The following is a 22,209-nucleotide window of genomic DNA, read 5'->3' as shown; positions in this document are numbered from 1 at the left end:
AATTTGGCATATATATATCTAGTGAACCTCAGTAAATTCAGGAGGTCCGCCCTAGTCTCGAGGTGGGAGACGACTGCCTGGGGTGAGCTCACCTTCAACTGCTGATCGTTGAGGTAGGGGAAGACTGGAACCCCTGAGCTTTGCAGATGTGCTGCAACCACCATCATCACCTTGGTGAACACCTGAGGCATGCTGGAAATTCCAAAATGGAGTGCAGCAAATTGAAAGTGCTCTTGCCCACTGTGACCCACAGGTAACGTCTGGTAGTAGGCAGGACTATTATGTTGAATTATGCATCCTGCAAGTCCAACACTACCTCTAGTCTCTAGGGTCCACAGCAGACAGAACTTGAGCTAATGTGAGCATTATGAACTTCTCCTGTTTCAGGGAGAAGTTGAAAACGTGCCAGTCTAGGATAGGATGAGGGTCTTTGCCCTTTCTGGGCAGCTTCTCAATGGTTCCCTTCGCCAATGGTTTCCTAGGCTAAGAGAACTAACACTTCCTGATGGAGTAAGGAGAGATGATCCTCTGTCAGCCGGTCATAATTGGGTGGAATAGGTGGAGGGGTGTCCAGAAAGGGGATGTAGTAGCCTCCTTGGACGATCTGTAAAACCCATCTGTTAGATGTGTATCCTGCCTTCCCCGGGTGCCCAGGATGGGATAGTGTTTTAAGAGACAGACATTCATGTGAAACTCATTTGAAATTAATAGTCCAGTCTTCCTTATACTAAAAGGATGTGTACACCCATGTGCCCGTACCACTTCACCTCATTGTAGGTTCGGCAATCATGTATTGACAGATGCCAGCTGCAGCCTTTTTCCCTTGGGGTTGCTCACACGGCTTTACCTCTTTATAACCTTCCTGCATCATCAGGTTCCATCTGTACCTATTACTTTGGGCTGCTGCTCTAATTGTACTGCTTCCTCTCCTCTAATGTGGCTGGTTCATCTACATTTTTGCCCATTACACTGTGATTTCAGGCAGCCACTCCCTCAGGTAATCCTGTGTGCTGATGAGACTCAGGGTCGAAACGCCGTAGACAGTTAAAAAAAACAGACCTCATTGTTTCTTAATCTCACAAAGGAATTGCTCTGTGGATGTATCTGTGCTATTATTGACTTTGGCTGTCTTTATTTCATGTATCAATACACCAACTATTGTAAAAACAACAATGATTTCCGTTCTTTTGTATTCTGGTGTTTTGTTCACTTGGGGTGCACTTTTTCACAAATTTGGATTTTGTCGCAAGTAACTTGCTTTTATGGTTCAGTTTATAAGAATAAAAGTACCTGTTCTGATATAGTTTGGTACTGGTTGCGTTATACATCATTGGTATTGGTATATGTGCATCAGATTATTCAATTTTCTGGGTATATGCACTTGTATCCTTTTCCTTTGATCAATTCAGTAGCAGTAATTTTCTGCTTCATTACATATTAATTTCAAATGAGTTTCACTGGAATGTCTGTCTCTTAAAACATTTATAATAATTTTCACATGCACATATGGGTCGTCCTTGTGTCTAATAGTATCAGGGTGGGATAAGGGTAATTTAAAGGGGTTTGGAGGCTGTGGCTGCCAGAGGAGTGGTGCAATGGCCTGACCTCTGACAAGTTGTCCCACGTGGTCTGTGAGATCTACGTCCTCGTCCATGAAAAGGCTTGGAAGCCTGCTGGCCTTGATGGCTGAGAGGGAATGAACGCAGTTGGAAACCCCTTCGGTAGACACTAGAGGAATGGAAGGCAGACTACGGTTGGTAAGGGGCCATGGATAGGCCCATAGGCCTGGCCATAGCTTTGCTAGCCTTGAAGCGCTCCTGGCCCAAGTCCACCTTTTCATCAAGAAGGCAAGACATATCAAAGGGCATGTCCACGAGCGAGGCATGGATATACCCTGAAAAATCAGTGGTTCTTAGTCAGGCGTGGCACTTCAGGGCCATCAATAATGAGATCGCTCTGCCCCGCAAGTCGGTCATGTCAAGCCCACATCGAATTTTGAAATTTGCCACATCTCTCCCCTCAGCAATAGCCTGGGAGAGTGTGTCTCAGGCCTCCTCAAAAACCATAGTCAGCACTTGCGCAACCAAATCCCACACAGTGTGATGGTATCAGCCCAGGAGGCACATGGTATTCACCGACCACAGTGCTAGGCTGGTTTAGGAGAAAATTCAGTTTCAGAGGTTATCCAGCCTCTTGGATTTCCTATCCTGCAGAGAGATAGGGAACACTCGATCTTGATTCTGGAAGTGGAGGCTTGGACCACAAAGGTCTTTGAAGTGGGTGAAGTGTGAGAAAAATGGGGTCCCCCAGAGCAGAGCAATGGCAGTGGGCAATTTACCTGTGCACAGAAGTCCCTGCACAAGGTTTGGATAAGGCCCCACGTAGGACATCCGTAAGGGCTTTGTTAAGTGGGAGTAAGGGTTTAGAGGGGCAACTCCCAACTGAAGCGCCTCTGTCAAGATGTTAGTCTTGTCTGCCAATGAGGGCAGCTCAAAGTCCGAGACCTCAGCTGCCCTCTGCACCATCATTTCAAATAGGAATGTTTCTATGTAACCACAGTAGGGGGAGAGACCAGGCCAATTTCTGGTGAGGTGTCCAAATCAATGGTATCCGCCTGATCCTTGTACCAGTTGTCCTCTGTGTCATCTAAGGGATGCTGATAAGTATAATGGTCCTCTGACCGCGCCCAATTGTGACCCTTTCCAGGCCTGTCAAACAAAAATGGCACTGTATCCAACCCTGGAAGCATGGGCCTCGCCGGCACAAGAGTCTGCATCGGTCAACATCGACCCAACTCCGTATTGGACTCAGGTGTAACATTGGGCTGGGGCTGCCACAGGGGGGTTGACGCACCAGGAGCACCAGCACTGGAGCGGGTGCCTGGGATGTGCAGCCTCACATGGTGATGCTCTGGGTTCACACCGGATCCAGTCTAGCACCGAGGGCAAACTTGCCGACAGAGAACCAGTGGGGGTCCCTCCCGCACACTTGGAGCCTAAAGAAGTTCCAGAGGGGTCAAAATATGAGGTGCATAGCCTCAAAAAGCTCCCTGAGTCGGGCGGGGTGGTACCAGCTACGTGAAAACTCTGGGAAGAGTGGAGCCAACCCGGGCACAGGCTCCACTGTAAAGTGAGGCCTGGAGTGCTGACACTCCAGTGCCAGGTCAGAGGAATCGGAGCAGTCAAAGACCACTTCTACTTCTCAAACCTCTTCTTTTTGTCTTACCCGATGATCAGGCTCAAGACGATGACCATCTTGAGCAGCTCTGTGAGCCATCCCAAGAACTTCTCCATGACCGATAATGTCGCAGGGGTCGATTGATGTTAGGAGAGGATGAGCTTAAGGGGCTATTCCCTCAGTGCCTTCAGGTGAATGGCATGACAATCCTCACATGTCGTAGTGCGCTCCAGACATCAAAGGCAAACAAAATGTGGGTCTTTTGCCGACATCTGCCTGTGACAGGCACCACAAGGTTTGAAACTGGTGGTCTTTTTTGGAGACATCCCTAGCATTCCAAACACTAGAATCTCAAAAAGGCCTTAACAAAAAACGAGAATAAAGTCAGTCAAAAAAGCCTGAAAGTAGCTCTCCCCTAATCTGCAGTGACTGGAGCTGAAAGAAAAGAACTGATGTCAGTGAGCTGGGGTGGTGCCTATATGGGCACGTGCATGTCACTTCTGGATGCACTTCTAGCGTGGACGACGCAGAACCAAACAGCAACACCTACCATGGTCCAGGGATACAGCTCAAAAAACGTCTAAATTCAGTCTGTTGCCTGGGGAAAATTCTAAGGTAAGGAATTTGCGACTCGAGGTCTCTAACAGATCTATCCCTTTGCTATATCAGAAGCACATAAATTTTGAACACTTTTTAGATAATCGAATCTTATCTGTATTTGGGAATTGCATTCCCTGAGGTCAGCAGATGCCAAACACTGAAATAGCACTTAGTCTGAATTTGAAAAGTTGCTGTCTAGTGGCTAGCTGACCAGTCTTTAAATAGGGAGATCTAAATTCTCACTCTGGCTTCACCACTTGAACCAACTGTGTGACTAGACGATTAATGCTTACCCTGTTTTTCAGTACACTTATCTGCCAAAAATGCAGGTACATAAGAGTGGTACTTGACAGAATCAAGCACAACATCAGAAATTGAATTGAACATAAGTTATACTGTTTACTCCTTCGGAGCATGGTTTATGTTTCCAGGCTCGACGTATGGATAAAAATCTCATACTCTTTTGTGCACAATCTAGTTAAGATTGAGGCAAAAGTAATAGGAAGGGTATTCATTCAATGCTGTTCTCTTTTGTGCTCATCCAGCAATTAAAGTTTAATATCCACAACCTCCTCGCTGGCTCGCACAGGTCAGGTGGTACAATATCCCACAGTAACTCTGATGGGCTCTATCTCATCTAATAGGCCCACATATCTAATATTCATACATTTCCAAACATAAAATACTTGATTCACAAGGTCATTTGCATGTGTGAGAGATGCCGATTGACATACTGGACCCCAGATTTATTAAGGTTTTGCGTCACCCTTGCGCCGCAGAAGAGATTTACGAAGCCACGCAAGGCCACCTTGTGTGGCCCTGCATAGCTTGGTAACACTTGTGGACCTAGGAGTGTGAGAGAGATCACATTTTATTAAAATATTTATGGCTAGAAGTTAGCAAATGGTGACTAACTAACCTATTTTTTGAAGGCCTAACAAAGAAAATATCATGAGCTCGAAAATGTGCACGTTTGAAATATGTTGAACCATGTGGCCACAATTCATATTCTGCACCACGTTTTAAAATTAGAGTTTTTGCATTCATAATAAATAAATTACTAATGTGAATTAATAATAAAAGTGTTATTGAAAGAATTAAATGAATATAAATTAATCATACTTATGTTGAATTAAATGAATTTTATTATTATGAATTACGTGTGCAGAAAAATAAATGCACATTTAAATTAGTTCTAGCATGTCATGAAAATGTTTGCAATTAAATAATATGCTTTATATATGGATTGTAAAGTGCGCAATAGGTTTATTAATGTATTAAATGTATTAAAGTGTATTAAGGCTTCTTAGCTTGACTAGGTCTGAAAAGATTCATTTTGCTGTAGTAATGGAAAACCACTTGTTTAATTTGTCCCCTCTGATCTGAAGTCTTTCCCTAGGCTGTTAATGTGAATGTTGAATGTCCTTTTGTATTGTAGACCAGAGACATGTTTTAGAAGCAACAATGTAACACTATTTGTTATAGCTGTCGAACAGGACAGGAAACTTGTAGTTCTCTTGTGAAAAGTATTGGTATAGTTTATTGAGTGCCGTGAGAAAGGATATCAAGTAACAAATAACTAGAGAATGTAATATTTTTTTAGAAACGTGAAATCAACCGATGACAATACACTCTTGCTGAGAAGTTTTGGTATAGTTGCAAATTTGATAGTGCCATCTGGACTGATTGGATGCTGAAACTGAAACCAAAATGCACCCGCCTGAAGGACCAATGAATGGATCATGCATATCTCTAATTAGTGAGGAACTTTAGAAACTGGGAGTTAGTTCTTGCTGGTGTGAGTTTGTCAGTCCTGACATGCTGCAGATGTCCAGCTGCCTTCTGCTTCTTCTGAATCCCTTTTGACCCTTAGCTGTCTTCTGATGAATAAAACTTTAGGGGTTGATTATGACTTTGGCAGACAGAAAAGCCCGTCCGTCGAAGTCCCGACGGGCAGGTTGCCGCCGGTGCAGCCGCCTCTCTCGGGCCCCATTACGAGTTTTCTGCTGGGTCAGCAAGAAGAAACACAGTTGTCTTCAGCTCATAACAGAGTCGACGGCAATGCTGTAGCGCCTAGGATGTACCAGCATCCGTCACGATGTTCACTGCCTGCAAAGCATGCTAAGTGCATGGGCAGTAACTGAAACTACTGGCGGACAGGGGAGTCGTAATCCGCTAAGGACCAGCAGCACTGCCTGTCCATCCAATGGCACTAAAGTGGCGGTGCTGGTGGTCGGACCACGACAAACTACTACTGGCTGCTGATCCATATGGAGAGGTATAATTAAATGTGGGTTCTTGCTTCCATTTCAGTTAGCTACTTACATATTTTTATAGTGAGTTATTCTAGTTAGATGTTTTTTCAAATTATTTTTGTCCTTCTTTTATTTTTTGCTTTTGTCCGCATGTGTTAGCCTGCTCCCACACATGCAAGTTCAAAATTTGTGTTAGTGTTAGAAATGGCCCAGCTCTGAAACCTGAAATCTGGAATTGAATGTTAAACTGTATTTTGATGATTTACTGATGTCACCATCATCTGCTTTGACTTCTAACACTAAAATGCATAATAATAAGCATATTGTATTGTTGCTAATCCTCATTATTCTTTTGGAGTGTCTAGCAGTATTGATGTTTAGTAGGTTAAATCTTTTCAGATGTTTTGGTTAGCGTACAGTTTTCATGTATGTTTATAATTTAGTTTTACGCACCATATGTACAACATTGATTTAATGTTTGTGATATAATGTCATTCATTTGTGATTGAATGATTCTGACTACTACACACTTTGCCAGGTCCAAAGGTCATGTCGACCTCTATAGGTGAGATTGGGGATGGGGTCTCACCTGCGTGCTGGTGGTCGTTGAACCCGGAACCGGAGAGTAGCAATTCCTTTCTGGGGCCAAAGCAGCACTCCCTCAAGTGCATCAGAATCGTACACCTTCCCACCTAATCTTTGTTTGTCCTTGTTGTTTCCTCTTTCTAAACATGCTGCATTCTGGCAAAATGCCTTTATAGGTTATTTTTGTGCAAAAAAGGTGCCCCTTTCTGCACAAAAACAATCCTGCCTGTAACACAGGCAGCCTTGCTCCATGGTGCAGGGGTGTCTGCATCGGCGCTATGCTGCAGATTGCGTACAGCCGCAGGATAGATATGACAGATTCCTGCACTCTCCATTTCACTCAGCGCAAGCTGTCTTGCTGCTTTGTGTTGTGTGACAGAAAGTTAAATGTGCTTCTAGGTATATATCACAGAGGTGACACAGTGACAGAATGGGGAAGAACAAACAACCTCCATACCGAAGACAGGCTGTGGGCATGGGGCAGTGAGAGTCAGATAAGGACGGACGGACCAGGAGGTGGGATGAGGCACTAATATATCATGCCAGAGGGACTATTCTATGATAGAGACTTAGCACTAACCACAAAAATGGTTGAAGAACTAAATGGTTCAAATCTGCAAAGTCTTTGCTGTTTTCCCTCAGTATGGACACCGTGTTTTCTAAGTTTTATTTGCTATGTACGGACTCCACAGCAAAGACATATTGCTCTGTACATTGTAAAATTTATTAACAAGGCTTAATAATGAAATGTTAAAAAAAAGCCTTTTCAGATGTAAGTCTAACTTGTGCAAGGGGTGTCTTTTGAGTGGCATGTGTCCACAAAATCTGCTTTTCTACTTCATAGTCACACCCAATATTAACCCCACAATGATGTAACATTCAAACTTAATTCTGCGCCTAGACTGAGGAATGTTATGTTGTTATTAGACCCTCCAATGTCCTGCCTAAGCACAGGAGTGTTTGCCCTCGGGAACCCCGCATTGAGGAAGGGAATGTACCTGACCGGAGAAGGGAATAAAAAGCCAGGCTCTGGTTTTGACACCAGGGAACAAAGTATACCAATACAACTGATGTGCTGTCTCATACTTTTATTCACTCCTAGGGGCCAACGTATCAACTGGCGATGAGGAAGAGCGGCCCCACCCTCTGGACACTCATCTCTCTGCCACGGCAGCTGCCTCTCACTGTACCCGCCAGACTCCTGCTTTCCCATGCTGTTCTCCCCCACCGTGATTTGCTGTGCTTGCCGAAAGTGCGTTATCACACGAAAGACTCGTGCAGATGTGGGTTGCATGGGCGTGGGTCTGTAATTGCTGCCAGCTGTTCTTGCTGCTCATAGGAGAGCACCCTGTGGTGGATTTGCCCTGAAGCCACTCGTCTACACTGCCTTGGGCCAAGTAAGAGACTGTAACCTACATTCAGAGGGGGAACGTTTTACAGCTGATTCCACCCTTGCTGCCTTTTCTCCAGCTGGCATTTTCAACTCACACAACTGACTCCCTACACTTTGCTGGGATTCCCAGGGCCTGTTAAGCCAGAACTACAGACTGACATCTGTAGACACTGACTTACCTCTGTCCTCACGCCCAATGCAGCGTGGGGCTGTGTGGTTGGACCCTGTTTAAAACTGTGCCTGTTTTGGTTACTGGGTTGCCTCAACATGACTTCTATTACAGCGTTTGAGCCTTTTGTGATGGACGGCCCTCCCCCAACACTGGCAGCTAAATGGAAAGACTGGGTGGAACGCTTGGCGACCTATTTAGCGGTGATAGCCCTGGATGATAAGAGGCGATGTCCCATGCTGCTACACTTGGGAGATGTGGGGATACACAAGCTAGGAAAGTCCGTTGTTGAAGCTGGCCCACCGTATACCTACACGTCATTGAAACAAGCACTGTAGGTCCACTTTCTGCCACTTGCGAATCCAGACTATGAAAGATTCCTGCCCTGCCACGCTCGTCAGTCACCAGATGAGTGCGTGGACGCTTTTTACACCCACCTAGGGGACTGGGCCAGCACCTGCACCCAGCCAGATACCGCTGACGAGATTCGAGTGCAGTTATTCCAGGGGTGCCTCTCTGTTAAACTTCAAGAGAATATCCTATAGGTCCCGGGAACGCCAATTGCAGACATTCTAATGATGGGTCGGTCCAAGGAACTCTCAAAAGTGCCGGCTACACACATGGAAGCAGCTCTACAAAGACAGGTGCCAATGGCAGACATTCTAATGATGGGTCGGTCCAAGGAACTCTCAAAAGTGCCGGCCACACACATGGAAGCAGCTCTACAAAGACAGGTGAAGTCTGAACCATACAGCGCAGTGGATGCTGTAAGTACAGACAAGAAAAAGACACGCACAGAGCTCAGCCACAGTCACAGGACGTGTTATACCTGTAGAGAGCTGTTCCCTCGTCGAGGACAGTGTCCTGCCCAAGGAAAGAGGTGCTCTGCATGTAACAAACCCAACCATTTTGCAAAAGTCTGTAAATCATCGGCTCAAAAGAAGGGACAGAAACAAAAGATAATACATGCGATGCAGACTCCCGAAAACCCCGAGGACAGAGAGGAAATGGACGACGACGACAAGCAGGGGGTGATTCATGTTGTTCATGCCCTACAGCCAAGTGGATATCCAAAAAGAAGAGGCCCACGATGCAACATCACCATCGTGGGCCATCAGCTTCCCGCACTGATGCGACATAGGGGCATCCATCAACATCATGGCACAAGAGGTCTTGAAGATGCTACCTATTCAACCAGTCCTGCGCCCCATAACCACTCAAGTTTTCATATATGGCTCTTCAACCTCACTTCCTCTGGCTGGCGTGTTTACGATCGAAATTCAACACGAATCCCTGTCCACCCGCGTTAAAGTCTACGTGACCAAAGATGGATCCAGAATGTTGCTGAGCTACCAGACAGCTGAACGTCTACATTTGGTTGCTTTCGCCTTCAATGTCAATTGAGGAACTATTGAAAAACTTGGGGAAGAGTTTGCACCCCTTTTCAGAGGCATAGGATGACTCAAGGACCTCCTCATATGCCTGCACGTAGACAAGTGGCCCTGAAACTTTGGAGGGTAGCATTCCATCTACGGCCCAAGATTTAAGCAGAACTAATAAAGCTGGGGCAAGCCAATATCATTGAAATGGTGGGTGGCCACACCCAGTGGGTGTCTCTAATCGTGGTGGCCCATAAGCCAAAGCAACCTGGAGCAGTCAGAATCTGTGTCGACATGCACCTGCCGAACCTTGCCATTCACAGGGAGCGACACCTGTCACCCACAGTTGATGACATCGTGGCCGAAGTCAGTGGATCGAAGTGGTTTTCCAAAATGGATCTGCAGGCAGGCTACCACCAGCTCATGCTTGCACTGGAGTCCAGAGCAATCACCACTTTCTTCACCCACATGGGTTTACGTCAATACAAATGACTCAGTTTTGGAATTTCCAGTGCTATGGAAGTTTTTCAAGAAACCATTTGAGGGGTCCTAGCTGGCCTAGAAGGAGTTATCAACATCAGTGACAACATTTTGGTTCATGTACCCACAATGATGTAACATTTGACATGGTTCTACTCCAAGACTGAGGAATGTCATGTTGTTACTAGACCCTCCAATATCTTCCCTAAGTGCGGTGGTGTTTCCCTCGGGAACCCCACGCTGAGGAAGGGAATGGGCCCAGCCCAAGAAGGGAATAAAAACAACGGGCGCTGTTTTGGCACCAGGGAAAAAAGAATACCACTACAACTGGTGTGCTGTCTCATTCTTTTATTTACTCCTGGGGCCAACATAACAGGGAAGTAAGTGTTGTAAGTGTGGGGAAACAATTAGCAGTTTGGAAACACCCATTCCCAAGTTGGAAACAGATGGAGATTTACTCATGAGAAAGTCAAAAGAAAGTTTCTTGCTAGGTCAGAAAAGGGAATGGAACACCTCCAATATATGGGGGACGTTTGGCGAAAGAGGTTTCTCAATAGGAAAAATAATTTCCGTGTACAGAAAAAAAAAACAAGCAAAGAGAAAAATGTTAATACAGAAGTACAATGGCATTTCGTCATAAATTAGCGCACACAAAGTACACTTAAGCATTCTGAAATACACAAAAACCTTTTCAAGGTGCACTCTGGGAAACAAAATTTCTTAAAGGCAGGGTTCTACACCTATGATAGTAGATGTTTTGTCCATCAAGACCATACCTTTTAGGAACGTATGGGTGCAGAAAACAGATTAGTTCAAGATCATTTGAATGAATAAATAAAAGTCAAAGGCACTCATTATGATCTTGGCGGTTGAGCACCGCCACGCTTACAGTGGCGGTATGACCACTGACGGCATGGCGGAGTTCGACCGCCATATAATGATGCAAGCAGTGAACTGGCTGCAAAGAAGCTAGTTCACCACCACACACCGCCAGGGCTGAGTCCACCGCCGGGCCGAAGGTAGCCACCATCAACCCGGCGGTCGACAATAGACCACCAGTGGGATAATGATCCCATTTCCACCAGGGATTTTCTGGCAGGGTACCCTGCCAGATAATCCCTGGCAGAAAGCATACTGGTGACAGGAATTCTCACTCCTGTCACCAGTATGTGACAGCCAGGCACACCTCCCACTGCCACAACCTCCACCCACACACCCACCACCCAAGCCCCTAGACTCACCCCCCACCCCAAACCCTGAAATTTGAACCCCTACTCCCCTTCCCCCGATCTCCCTGTAGGCCCTCCCCAACCCCCCTCACCATCCCCCAACTCCCCCCCCCCAAAAAAACTTGCACGCATCCACACACATGCCTACACATGCACACACGCACCAACACCCTCAGTCACACACGCACGCATTCACAGACATACACACACACATACATATATGCAGACACACATCCCCCTTCACACACACACGCACACCCCCATGCACACATTCAATCACTCTACTCACACACACCCCACGCCCCCTTTCCTCTCGGACAGCATTTACCTTTTCTGTGGTGCTGCTCCAGGAGGGAACGGGCTCCCTGGAAGCTGCTCCACCGCGGCGCTTCGTCTCCATACACCACCACGCCTATTATTGCATCATAATAGGCGTGGTGGTGTCTGGCTGACGTGGCAGTGAGGGTGGAGCAGCATCCACCTCCGCCACTGACTGCCATTATGGCGTCTGGCGGTTCACACCGATATCAATGGCGGTGTGCCACTATGCGTCATTATATGGTCGTCATAGGACCGCCAGCACTGGCAGTCCTGCCACGGCGATGATCTCGGCGATCCAGATCATAATGAGGGCCAAAATACTTTGGAGAAGACAAGACAATACGGGATAAAAAATATCAAGCAACGATGAAAAACAATTTGGTGTTTGCACTGAAGATTAAACAAAATAGTTTTTATGTTTATAAAAAAACAAAAAACAGTTTGAGCCAAAAATGCAAATGAAAGTTTTAAAATTACATAATGTTAGGATGTAAACAATTAGGACTATACTGTTGAATTATGAAAGAGATATATTAATACGAAAACATCACATTATGCTTTACAAGAATCTAACTCGGCAGAAAGTGCTAAAATGTCTAAAAAAGAATGAATTGTGGAAATGCGCCTCCTTTGTTGGAAATCTCATTTCTTGATGAATAATAAACCTTTCCTGACAGAATTCCTGTAAGAAACAGGAGAACATCCATTCTTATGTGGGATCACTTTATGTTAAACAACACTAATGGACATAAACAGTCATTGTATTCTAGAACAGTTTTTTAAAGTGAAAGACCAATTAAAGTAGTTTTAATCTGGCACGCAGATAAGGGAATTGTTACTCTCAGCAGCTGACCCAAAAATATGCAGAAATAATATATAAAATATCTTTAAATGATATATTTTTGCAATCATCGTCACAAAATTAAAAAGTGAAAACAAAGATTCCCTCACCCGTGACATTGACTTTATAGGTGAGTTTCTGCCCAGCAGCTTCGCAGGTGTACTCCCCAGCATCTTTTTTCTCCACTTGTTCCAACACCAAATGACGAGATTTACCATCGCTTTCCACCTTTATCTTTTTGCTTGCGGTGATTAATTTCCCATCTTTGAACCATTTCACCTCAGTCTTGGCCTGGGACACCTCACAGCTTAGGGTGGCTGCCTCTGTCAGGGTAGCCTTTATATCCTTCTGCACTTTCTCCTGGTTTGCAAACACTACTTCAGGCTCTGATATAGGTGAAGGGATAGAAACACATGTTACTCCATGCAAAAGATCCCATAAATCCCCAAACCTTAGCCATAATTTTTAACCTTTTTGTGAAACTGCAGGTATAAGATATTTTTATTACATGCACTATATTTCATAATATCAAAGCCACCATTTTTACAAGTTATGACATGCTCTAAGGCAGGCCATTGAGATTTCACATGAGCAGAAGAACAAGTGGTGAATCTAACTGTGGATTCCTTACCTTTAGAATATCTGCAGGTGCCAGACTGGATCTAAAAGATTTTAACAGAAATGCTCCTGCACGCTGGTAAGTGATGCTGTGCACTCCACGGTGACTTTGTTCTACCATGGAAGTGACGATGGAGCCGCATAAAGTGCCACCCCTGCGAGTTGACATCAGTTCCTTTCTTGAATCTATCTGCAATCTCAGGTGTGAAGCCCAAACAATAATCTGAGGAGCCAGTGTGCAGATTTCTAAATTGGGACCTTTTTAGATGGAAAAGGGACAATTCCACAGAACAGGTGGAGTGGACAGCAATGAAGAACCTGCGGTTACATAGACTATCCAGCAGAAAGAGCATTACTGAAGGTAAGTAATTTGTTGTTCTCATGGATACTTCTAATTGCAGATATAGCAAAGCAGTACCTCCCACGTTGGTGTGCCTCTGGAATGGGCAAGATCAAAAAGTTCTGTAAAACCAAACAGGTACCAAACAGGTGATATGCTCATCCCTGTGGACCTGGTTGTTAAGGCAGCAGTGCTTTGTGAATGTGTGCACCGACACCCACATTGCAGCGTGATGGAGAGGCACTCCGCATGCACATGCAGAGTGCCTCTTGGCCCTAGGAGAATGGTTTGCTTCTTGATCAATGCATAGCAGGTCTTAATGCAGATGACTATCTATCTTAGCAAAGGGCCTGATTACAGGTTTGTAGTCAGACGAGCTGACCACCAAACTCGCGGGGATAAGTCCGCCGTGAATCCGGTGACCTCCCCCATTGTCGTATTATGATGTTCCCACCGAGCTGGCCGGTGGTAACATCGTATTATGACATTCTTACCAGTCAGTGCTACGGTATTGGTCTTGGCTCCCTTAAGGAAGCCGAGGCCAATACGGTAGCACAACAGCACCCTCAGAATGCACAATGTCTGCAAAGCAGACAGTGCGCATTCTAAGGGTGCTGGGCAGGGGGCAACTGCACTGCCCACGACATGGTCGTGGGCAGTGCAGGCCCCCCGTGGCTCCCAGCACTTCCTTTCCTCAAGCGTTTTCATGGCAGTTAAACCTCCATGAAAAGGCTGGCAGAAAGGGGACTAATGATCAGCACGGAGGTGCTGAACTCAGCACCTCAGTGGCTGCCCCGAGTCCACCCACCGTCAGTCCGTCGCGAGCCATATGCCTGGTGGGGACGGCGATCCCCTAGTGGTCTGACCGCCAGGTCGCAATGTGGCATGGAATGTGCCAGCCTTTTAATGAGGCCCAGAGTCCTTTTCTCCACTATTTTGCCCCAGAGATCTCCATAAATAGCTGATCACTCACATGATTACCTTTTGTGTGATCAATGTAAGAGACTGAAGCTCTTTTGGGGTCCTGGTGATGGAGACTCTCCTTCTCCTTAAGTGGTTAGGCAGGGCAAAGGACACTGGGAGAGTGATGGATTGTCCACATGCAAAGCAGTCATGACTTTTGCTAAAAAGGCTTCCAGGACCTCAGCACTACTTTATCTGTGAAAAAGGTGATGAAAGGTGGATGTACTGAGAGAGCTTGGAGTTACTCACACGGTGACCCAAAGTCATCATGATCAGAAGCACAGTCTTCAGAGTCAGGAGATGTAGGGAAGAGTTGTGCATTGGTTCAAATGGCATGCAAATGAGGGAAGTGAGGACCACCAAAAAAAAGGTGTTGGACAAAATACATTGGTCAAACCTTTTAGTAATCTCAGCACAATGGGTGATTTGAACAAGACCGCTGGAGCCAGTAACAACTGAAAGGGACAACAGATAATATTTAATGGTGCCCGCTGCATGTCCGATGCATGTCCTTACTGGGCAGGAGATAAAAGAAAAAGAAGGCAGTTTGGCCTGCAGTGGATCAGTACTGTGGGTGCCATGCAGGTTACAAATATGTTCCAGTGTCAGGCATAGAGAGACTTAGTAAAAGGATGCCTGGCAGGCAGGATGACATCCATATCTTCAGGAGGAAGACTGAACGCAGCTAACTGTCTTTGCTCAATCTCTACCCATCAAGGTGCAGATTTTCCATGTTTGGATACAGGATCTTGCCCTGCTGCTGCAACAGGAGGTCCTCCTGAAGCAGAAGCCTCATCGGAGGACAGATGCTCATGCCCGAAATTCAAGGTGCCACACTTTCTTGGCCCAATCTAGAGCTGCTAGGATGACTTGCGCCTGGTCGTTCCTGATCATCTTGAGAACATTGGGCAGGACAGGCAATGATAGAAAGGTGAAAAGAATCCCTGTGCTCCATTCTATCTGAAAAACACCAGCACAGAAACATTTTAACAGTGTGCTTTCTTGACAGCAAAAAGATCTAGCTTAGGTTTCCTCATTGCTGGCAGACCACCTTGGAATGTAATGACCATTTGTGATCCACCAAGCACCACCTTCTGAGTTTGTTCGTCCTGGTGTTGAATGATTTTGCCAGGTGGTTGACAACCAGGAAGATTCTTTGGCACTCCAGCCAGCTCCACAGATGAACTGCCTCCTGATACAGGACCCAGAAAACCACCATTTTGCAGCAGTACTACATGGTGATGGTGTTGTCTGTGAGAACCTAAACAAGCCTTCCTTTGATGGATTGTAAGAAGGCTTTAAATGCAGGGTAGATGGTCACAAATTCGACAGACTGATGTGAGACAGGTCTCTGCCAGACACCAGAGCCCTCTGATCTCTGCTTCTCCCAGGTGACCTCTTCATCCGAGCAGTGACACAGCTGTCACCTCCATTAACTCTGGGTGAGGCAGGGAGAGGTGTCATCTGCCGCTCCAATTGCAGACTGAGACTTCAATTTCCACTGCAGACAACATAAATGGCACTTGCCATAGCCCATGAGCAGAATGCCAGGAGGCCCAGATGCCTCAGGGCCATTTTCACTGAGAGCCAGGACTGAGGTTGAAAGGCCAGGATTATATCCTGAATGTTCTGGACTTGTTGTGGTGGAAGGAATGCCCAAAACTGCACCGTATCCTAGATGGCTCCAATAAAAGGGAGCTTCTGTGAAGGAGTCAGGTGTGACTTGACCACATGTATAGTGAATACAATGATGTCGGGAGGTTCACCACCATTTGGAGGTTGTGTATGACTGTCAATGGCAAGCTCGCTTTTCAACAGCCAGTTGTCGAGGTCGGGGAAAACTGGAATCCCCAACCTCTGAAGGTGTACTGTGACCACCATCATCCCTTTCATGAATACCTGAGGGGAACTGGTGAGGCTGAATGGGAGCACAGCAAATGGAACATGCTTCTGGCCCACCTTGAATCGAAAGCAGAAACTGTGGGAATGCAGGATGAGTGCATGAAAGTAGACGTCCTTAAGGTCTAACATCACAATCCAGTTGCCTGAGTCTAGGCCACAGTCACCTGGATCAAGAGCAGACCGAACCTGGGTGACTGTGAACATCCTAAATGTGTTCTTCAGCAAGGTGTTTAAAGGGCAAAATTTAAAATAAAATTAAGGCCACTGTCTTTCTTCAGCACAAGGAAGTAGTGAGATTAACAGACAGCCCTTATTTCCTGGACCAGGACTCTCTCTATGGGTCCTTTGGCTAAAATATCCTGCATTTCTTGGAGCAAGATGCAGAGGTGCTCCTCTGAAAGATTCTCTGATATGGGTGAGAGGTGTGGGGTGGGGGCTTAAGGAATGGCAGCACATAGCTCCATTGAACAACCTGCAGGACCCCCTTTGCAGATGTTATCCTTTGCCAGCCATGGAGGAAATGTGTGGTCCTGCCTCTCATAGTGTGGTCATGTGCCACTAATGGAAAGCTAAAGTGGCTTGGAGGCTGTTACTGGAGGGGATGGGGAGACTGGGAAGTGCATTGCCCCTGATGGCCAGTATGTTGTATGCTTGGTTTCTGTTCCCACCCCCAAAAGGGCTGGGGTGCCTATTGCAGGGGTAGGGGGACTGGGTGGTTCATGGCGTTGCTGATGTGCCAGTCCTCTATAGGACTCGGAGGCCGCCAGCAGGCCCTTGCCCCAACACCAGTCATACACAGACCGACACCTCATTTCTTTGGAAGAAGTATTTATTTTTATTACTTTGTTAATATCAAAACATTATTCATTTATCATATAAATCACTTCAATAAACTTTCACTGCAAAACCAAAATTAATATCAAAGGAATTTTGTACAATTCACATCTGTAACCATAAATCATTTTGACAGGATCCCTTCCCATCCTGAACCTCCTTTGGACCACACAGGGACTGGATGTCACCTGTATCCCTAGGGGGGGCAGTACCCCTGCTTCCTCTGTTCCTTGCCCACATGCTCAGGGTTCCGCCCCCTCTCCAAACACCAATCAGCCAGGGGGTGTAACGGGCGGCCCAGGGCATGAGCCCCGTGACCACCCCAGTGATCTGGGCTCCTTACCCCCAATCTGGTGTGTACATCCGCAGGTTGGTCCAGGGTTTCAGGATCCTATCTCTGGTGTTATACCGGGCCCCACCCTTGGGGACCCCTCTGTTGCTTCAGGTTACTTTATTCTTCTTCCTCCTAATAATAGGGAGAGGTTGGGTGGGGCAAAAGCGTCTCTATCCGGGCTGCTGCTGTGCTGCAAAGAAGAAGGTTGAGCCTTCTGGGGGGGCGCTTATAAGCCCCCCCACTGGCGCGCGGCGGACCAAACCGGAACGGCCACAACGTTGGCCCAAAGTTCCTACTCGTGTGTTACTTCCGCCTACACATCTTGCGAGGCATGCAGGTGGAAGTAACTGGCTAGCCCGCGCACAACTAGTGCGGAGGGTCCAGCCCCCGGCATCCCCGATCCCTAAGGGGCCGCGCTCCCCCCATGTTGGGGGGCGGGTGGCGCTTTTCCATAGTAGATGCAAAAGGAGTGAAACTGATGTGGGTCCTGTCTCACAGCAATGGAAAAGCCTAAGGAATGTGCCATGGCTCAGCTGTCTTTAAGGTGTTCCAATGCTGAATCAGCCAAACTGGCATGACCAATTAAACAGCATGTCCATTAAAGAGGCACATCCCCCATGAAGCTCAAGGATATCATACAAGCATGCCGCCAAACCATCACATTAGTGCCAATTGCTCTGCCCAAGCAGTTGGTAGATTCCAGCCCAGTCTGGAGGATGTAACTTGCAGCATCCTAGCCATTTTGGATTATTTGAGCAGGGTTGGCTCGGAAATTATCAAGGACTGCTAGCAAGATCTTGCCAACCTGTCACCAAAATGCATGTATATATCTCCACAGTAAACAGCTGGTGTTCACTGACAGGAGTTCTAGACTGGCATAGTAAAGCATCTGCTTTCTGAGTGCCTCAAATAGTTTTGACTCTCCTTCAGGAGAAGTTGTGGAGAAAGAATTGTGGTTCACCCTAGTGGTGGAAGCCTGAACCACCAAATATTCTGGCAAGGGGCACTGTGTCAAAAAATCAGTGTCAACTGGTGCCAGTCTGTGGTGTCCGGCAACTGACCTGTTCACGGATGGACAGGAATAGGGCTTCGACCAGGTGGCCACAAGAGTGTTAGTCAAGGTATCATTAAATGGAAGTAAAGGTTCTGCCGATGTTTGCCCCGGCTGCAAAACTTCCATTAGTAAGTTAGCTTTGACTTCCATGGTTGGCAGTTGTAAATCCAAAACCTCTGCTGCATGTCTCATTACAATAGCAAAGAAGGTGCTCTCTTCCATTGGTGGTCCATAGAGAGAACATAACCAGTGAAATATCCAACCTACTGGCCTCCTGCAAGTCTATGTACAAATTGTCAACATCATAATACAGGGGAAAATATTCACCTTCATCTCCATTCTCATCTCCAAGGGCTGGTCAGAGTTTGAACTGGCAGTTGTTGGGGCACTGGGGTAGAGCTCCGAGCAAAAGGTACGGCTCTGTCTGAATCTGAATGAACTGGGGCTGTGTGTGTTGGTGTGGCTTTGGGACACCATCCCAGTCAGGACCCAGATGAATTTGACTCAGAGTCAGAAAAGACTATAGAAAAAGGGTGAAAAAACTGGTGGCTTTGGTGCAGGCATTGATGTTAAAGGGACTGGCATGAATTACACAGGCCATATTGGAAGCCAGCCTTGGCATGAGAGGGGAACATCAGACAGGTTCAGGAGCCACAGATGGTGCTGAGGGTTGAGATGTCAGCATTGGGATTACCTGGGGGAATGGCTCCACCGAAGGTACTGGGAGTGAGACAGTGAGGCGCCCTGATGTACTTGTGACTTCTCAAGCTGATAGTAGTGGGACTGGTAGTAATCCCACTTGACCTTGTTTCTGCTTTGACTTATCAGAAGACTTGGGCTGCAACAAGGCCATTTCATGGAAAAAGCTTCAAGAGCGGGAACAGGTCTGTGCACTTGACTACGATTGAGAGTAACAATTCCAAGTCTTTATTCGGTGTTCTGTAACATACAGCTTTGCGTTTCTGGATCATCTTTAGATACATAAGGGCACCCTCCTTGTAGGACTTGAAGTTATGCGCCAAACCCTGACACTAGAGACATATCTGGTGAGATGATGACTGACATTTGTTTGTGAAAGTCCCAACAAGTTTTAAACACTTTAGGATGGGACATAGTTTCCTTGCACTTTGGAGAAAAAGAATTTGGAAAGAAAAGTTCATCAAGGATGAAGAAAAAGTTAGGACCGAGTTCCGTATGTGCCTACAAAGGCACGGAAAGAAAGGAACTGAAGATGACGCGCAGGGATGGTGCTTATATATGGCTCCATCGTCACTACTGGGGTGGAAAAAAGTAGATGCAGAGCTGGCCAGCACAACCTACTGGTGCACAGAAGCATTGCTGTTAAAATCTTATGGATCCAGTCTGGCACCTGGGGATATTCTAAAAGTGGGGAATCTGCAATTAGAAGTCATCATCAGAACATAGTTTTATTTTTATAGGTGGGTAGTACGTCCTTTAAAATATGGGAAACATGGGAAAAAAACATCAGCCAAAATGAGTGCTTTGCTAAGTAAAGGTGTAATGACCAGCGATATAAAAAAAGAACATGTGGCAATCTTGTTAGAGATAGAGTTACATAATTTGTTTTATTTTTTTATTTTGTTTTACCCAAATAAATATTGAATCATAACATGCAGGAAAGGCATAAATAGTTATTGCACCAAGAGATGATGGGACTTATACAAAGGAATGCAAGAAAAAAACACTGAAGGTTGAAGTCTCTCTCATGCTTGAAAAAAGTAGAGAGGTGGTTTTAGCTACTGCACACATAGCCTAAGAGAAATCTTTGAGAAAGCACAGAGACCCACCATCCCTACCAGCGAGCCACAAGGAGTGGGCCCACTTCAGCCTAATGTTCCCCAAGAGAAACCAAGACTCCATTTCAAGTTCTGTGTGAAAACCACCTGCTACGATCAAAGTATCACTGTCAAAGGTAACAAGAGTGCTCCCATGCTCATGAAAACTCATAAACTTTGAAAAAGGTATTGGAAAAGGCTTTCAGCTCTGCAGAAGTTAGAAAGTCTTTCATCTTTTTTCTATTGAGTCTACTCTGAAAAAACATGAAATGCCTGAGAATGTGTCCCAGACTCTACTGTCTCTGTCGCGTCTAGGCCACTGGTGTGACAGTATACCTCTGGCTGGGAAATGCCAACTATAAATGCCCAACCAAACCATCCCTGGAGAAATGTAGCTTAACCTTCCTGCAAGTCCCGGCTCAGCTGTTTCCATCTGTATTGCACAGCTTCTAGACAGGGGCTCAAAACAACCCAATTGATACTGCTGATCTCATTTGGCTTGATTACAATATTCACCACATGATACAGTGAAATTAGCAAAAACCACAGCTGTAAGGCAAGATAATTTGGTAAGAGCCTCATAAATCAGCAAATGACCTTGGTGGGGTACAAGACACAATTGCTGCTTCTTGACTTTAGTTCAACTCCAAGAGACAAGTTCCCAATGCATTTGATACAATCTGATAACACTTTCCTTAACCTCCTTTTTGGGTCTGAGTTAGCTAAAACTTTTTGATTTTACTAAAATCAAATGTATAATATACTAATTTAGAGGGGCTTTCAGCCAGCCGCCTTTATAAACTGGTCTATGATTGTGTCATTCACATTTTTCCTCCGCCCACTATAGCATACAGCATGGGGCAAAGGGTCAGCCTTCTTCAATCATTGGCTAATTGATGGCATTCTGCCCTTTCACAAGGAGCACATCCACAAAGTAGTTCCCTTAAGTGCTAGGGAATACTATAACAATGTGTGCTGTGATTGATGAGGGCCCCACAACTATAAAGTTTAGCAAAATCATGACAAATCAAAACACTCATTCACAAAATCAAAAGGCTGGCAGCCAACAACTGAAATACTGGTTTTGTCAATGCTTGTTGAATCTTTTTATGATGGTCATATGGTGACATGAGTGACGTACCCACAGTAAAAAAAGTACAGGAGAGGGGCTATGTACATTACTTTGCTCTTAGTGTAAATTTCCACAGCAATACACCTAACCAGCATTGGCATAGCCAATAGGACTCACCTTTGAGACCTTGCCAGTATTTAGCTATGCAGCACATTATCCCGGGTTCTACAACATTTACTGTTCTTTAGCGTAGACACTAATAGGCACATTATAGCACTACAATGAGAAGTACTTATTTAAAGTGTTATTTCCCCATGCCTTCCAAAAATAAAATGCTGAGAAATGCCGATCTGAAACATTTAAGTAAAACAATGGTTAAAGCTAACAAAATGCTGCCATTTTTCAGTGCCTTTGTGCAATTTTGGGATTTAGACAGAAAAAAACAAGCATGTTTGTCATCACTCCTTAAGGTACATCACATAGCTGGGCCAGGGGAGCACTTTTCACTTCTGCTGTCCTGTAAATAACAGGGAGGAGAGTGAGCAGCTGCAAAAGATAAAGTACCACGTACATGTCTGACCTTGTTGCATAATGAATATAGGTTGTTTGTGCTCTCCATGCTTTGGAGCTTTAAAATAGAGTAAAGCACTATCCAAATTGCCAGCGCCTACCTCCTAACATCACACTTCTGTGTAATCAAGAGAACGTCCTTCCTATGCTGTCACGAGGAGCAAAAGGGAGGTGGGAAGGTAACTCAGTGAGGGAAACTGAGCTAATTCCCCCAAAAATGCTGATTGTTTCAGAGAGTGAATGTGGCATTACATTCAGAGCTGCTGACTTTGGAACCCGGGGAACAGGATTAGAGTC

At 45.7% G+C, this 22,209-nt stretch overlaps 1 protein-coding gene across 2 annotated transcripts in view; it reads right to left on the bottom strand.

Annotated features, from left to right (window-relative positions):
* Positions 1-22,209, bottom strand: part of OBSCN (obscurin, cytoskeletal calmodulin and titin-interacting RhoGEF) — a 1,961,032-nt gene that overhangs the window by 1,631,346 nt on the left and 307,477 nt on the right. For both annotated transcript variants that reach the window (XM_069211034.1, XM_069211033.1), the window contains exon 17: positions 12,540-12,815. In XM_069211034.1, the coding sequence (XP_069067135.1) occupies positions 12,540-12,815 (276 nt within the window). The remainder of the gene's footprint in view (positions 1-12,539; positions 12,816-22,209) is intronic.

Source organism: Pleurodeles waltl, chromosome 10 (assembly GCF_031143425.1).
Source record: "Pleurodeles waltl isolate 20211129_DDA chromosome 10, aPleWal1.hap1.20221129, whole genome shotgun sequence".
Lineage (NCBI taxonomy): Eukaryota > Metazoa > Chordata > Amphibia > Caudata > Salamandridae > Pleurodeles > Pleurodeles waltl.
Note: the sequence above shows the minus strand (reverse complement) of the source record. Positions and strands in the feature narration are given on the sequence as shown.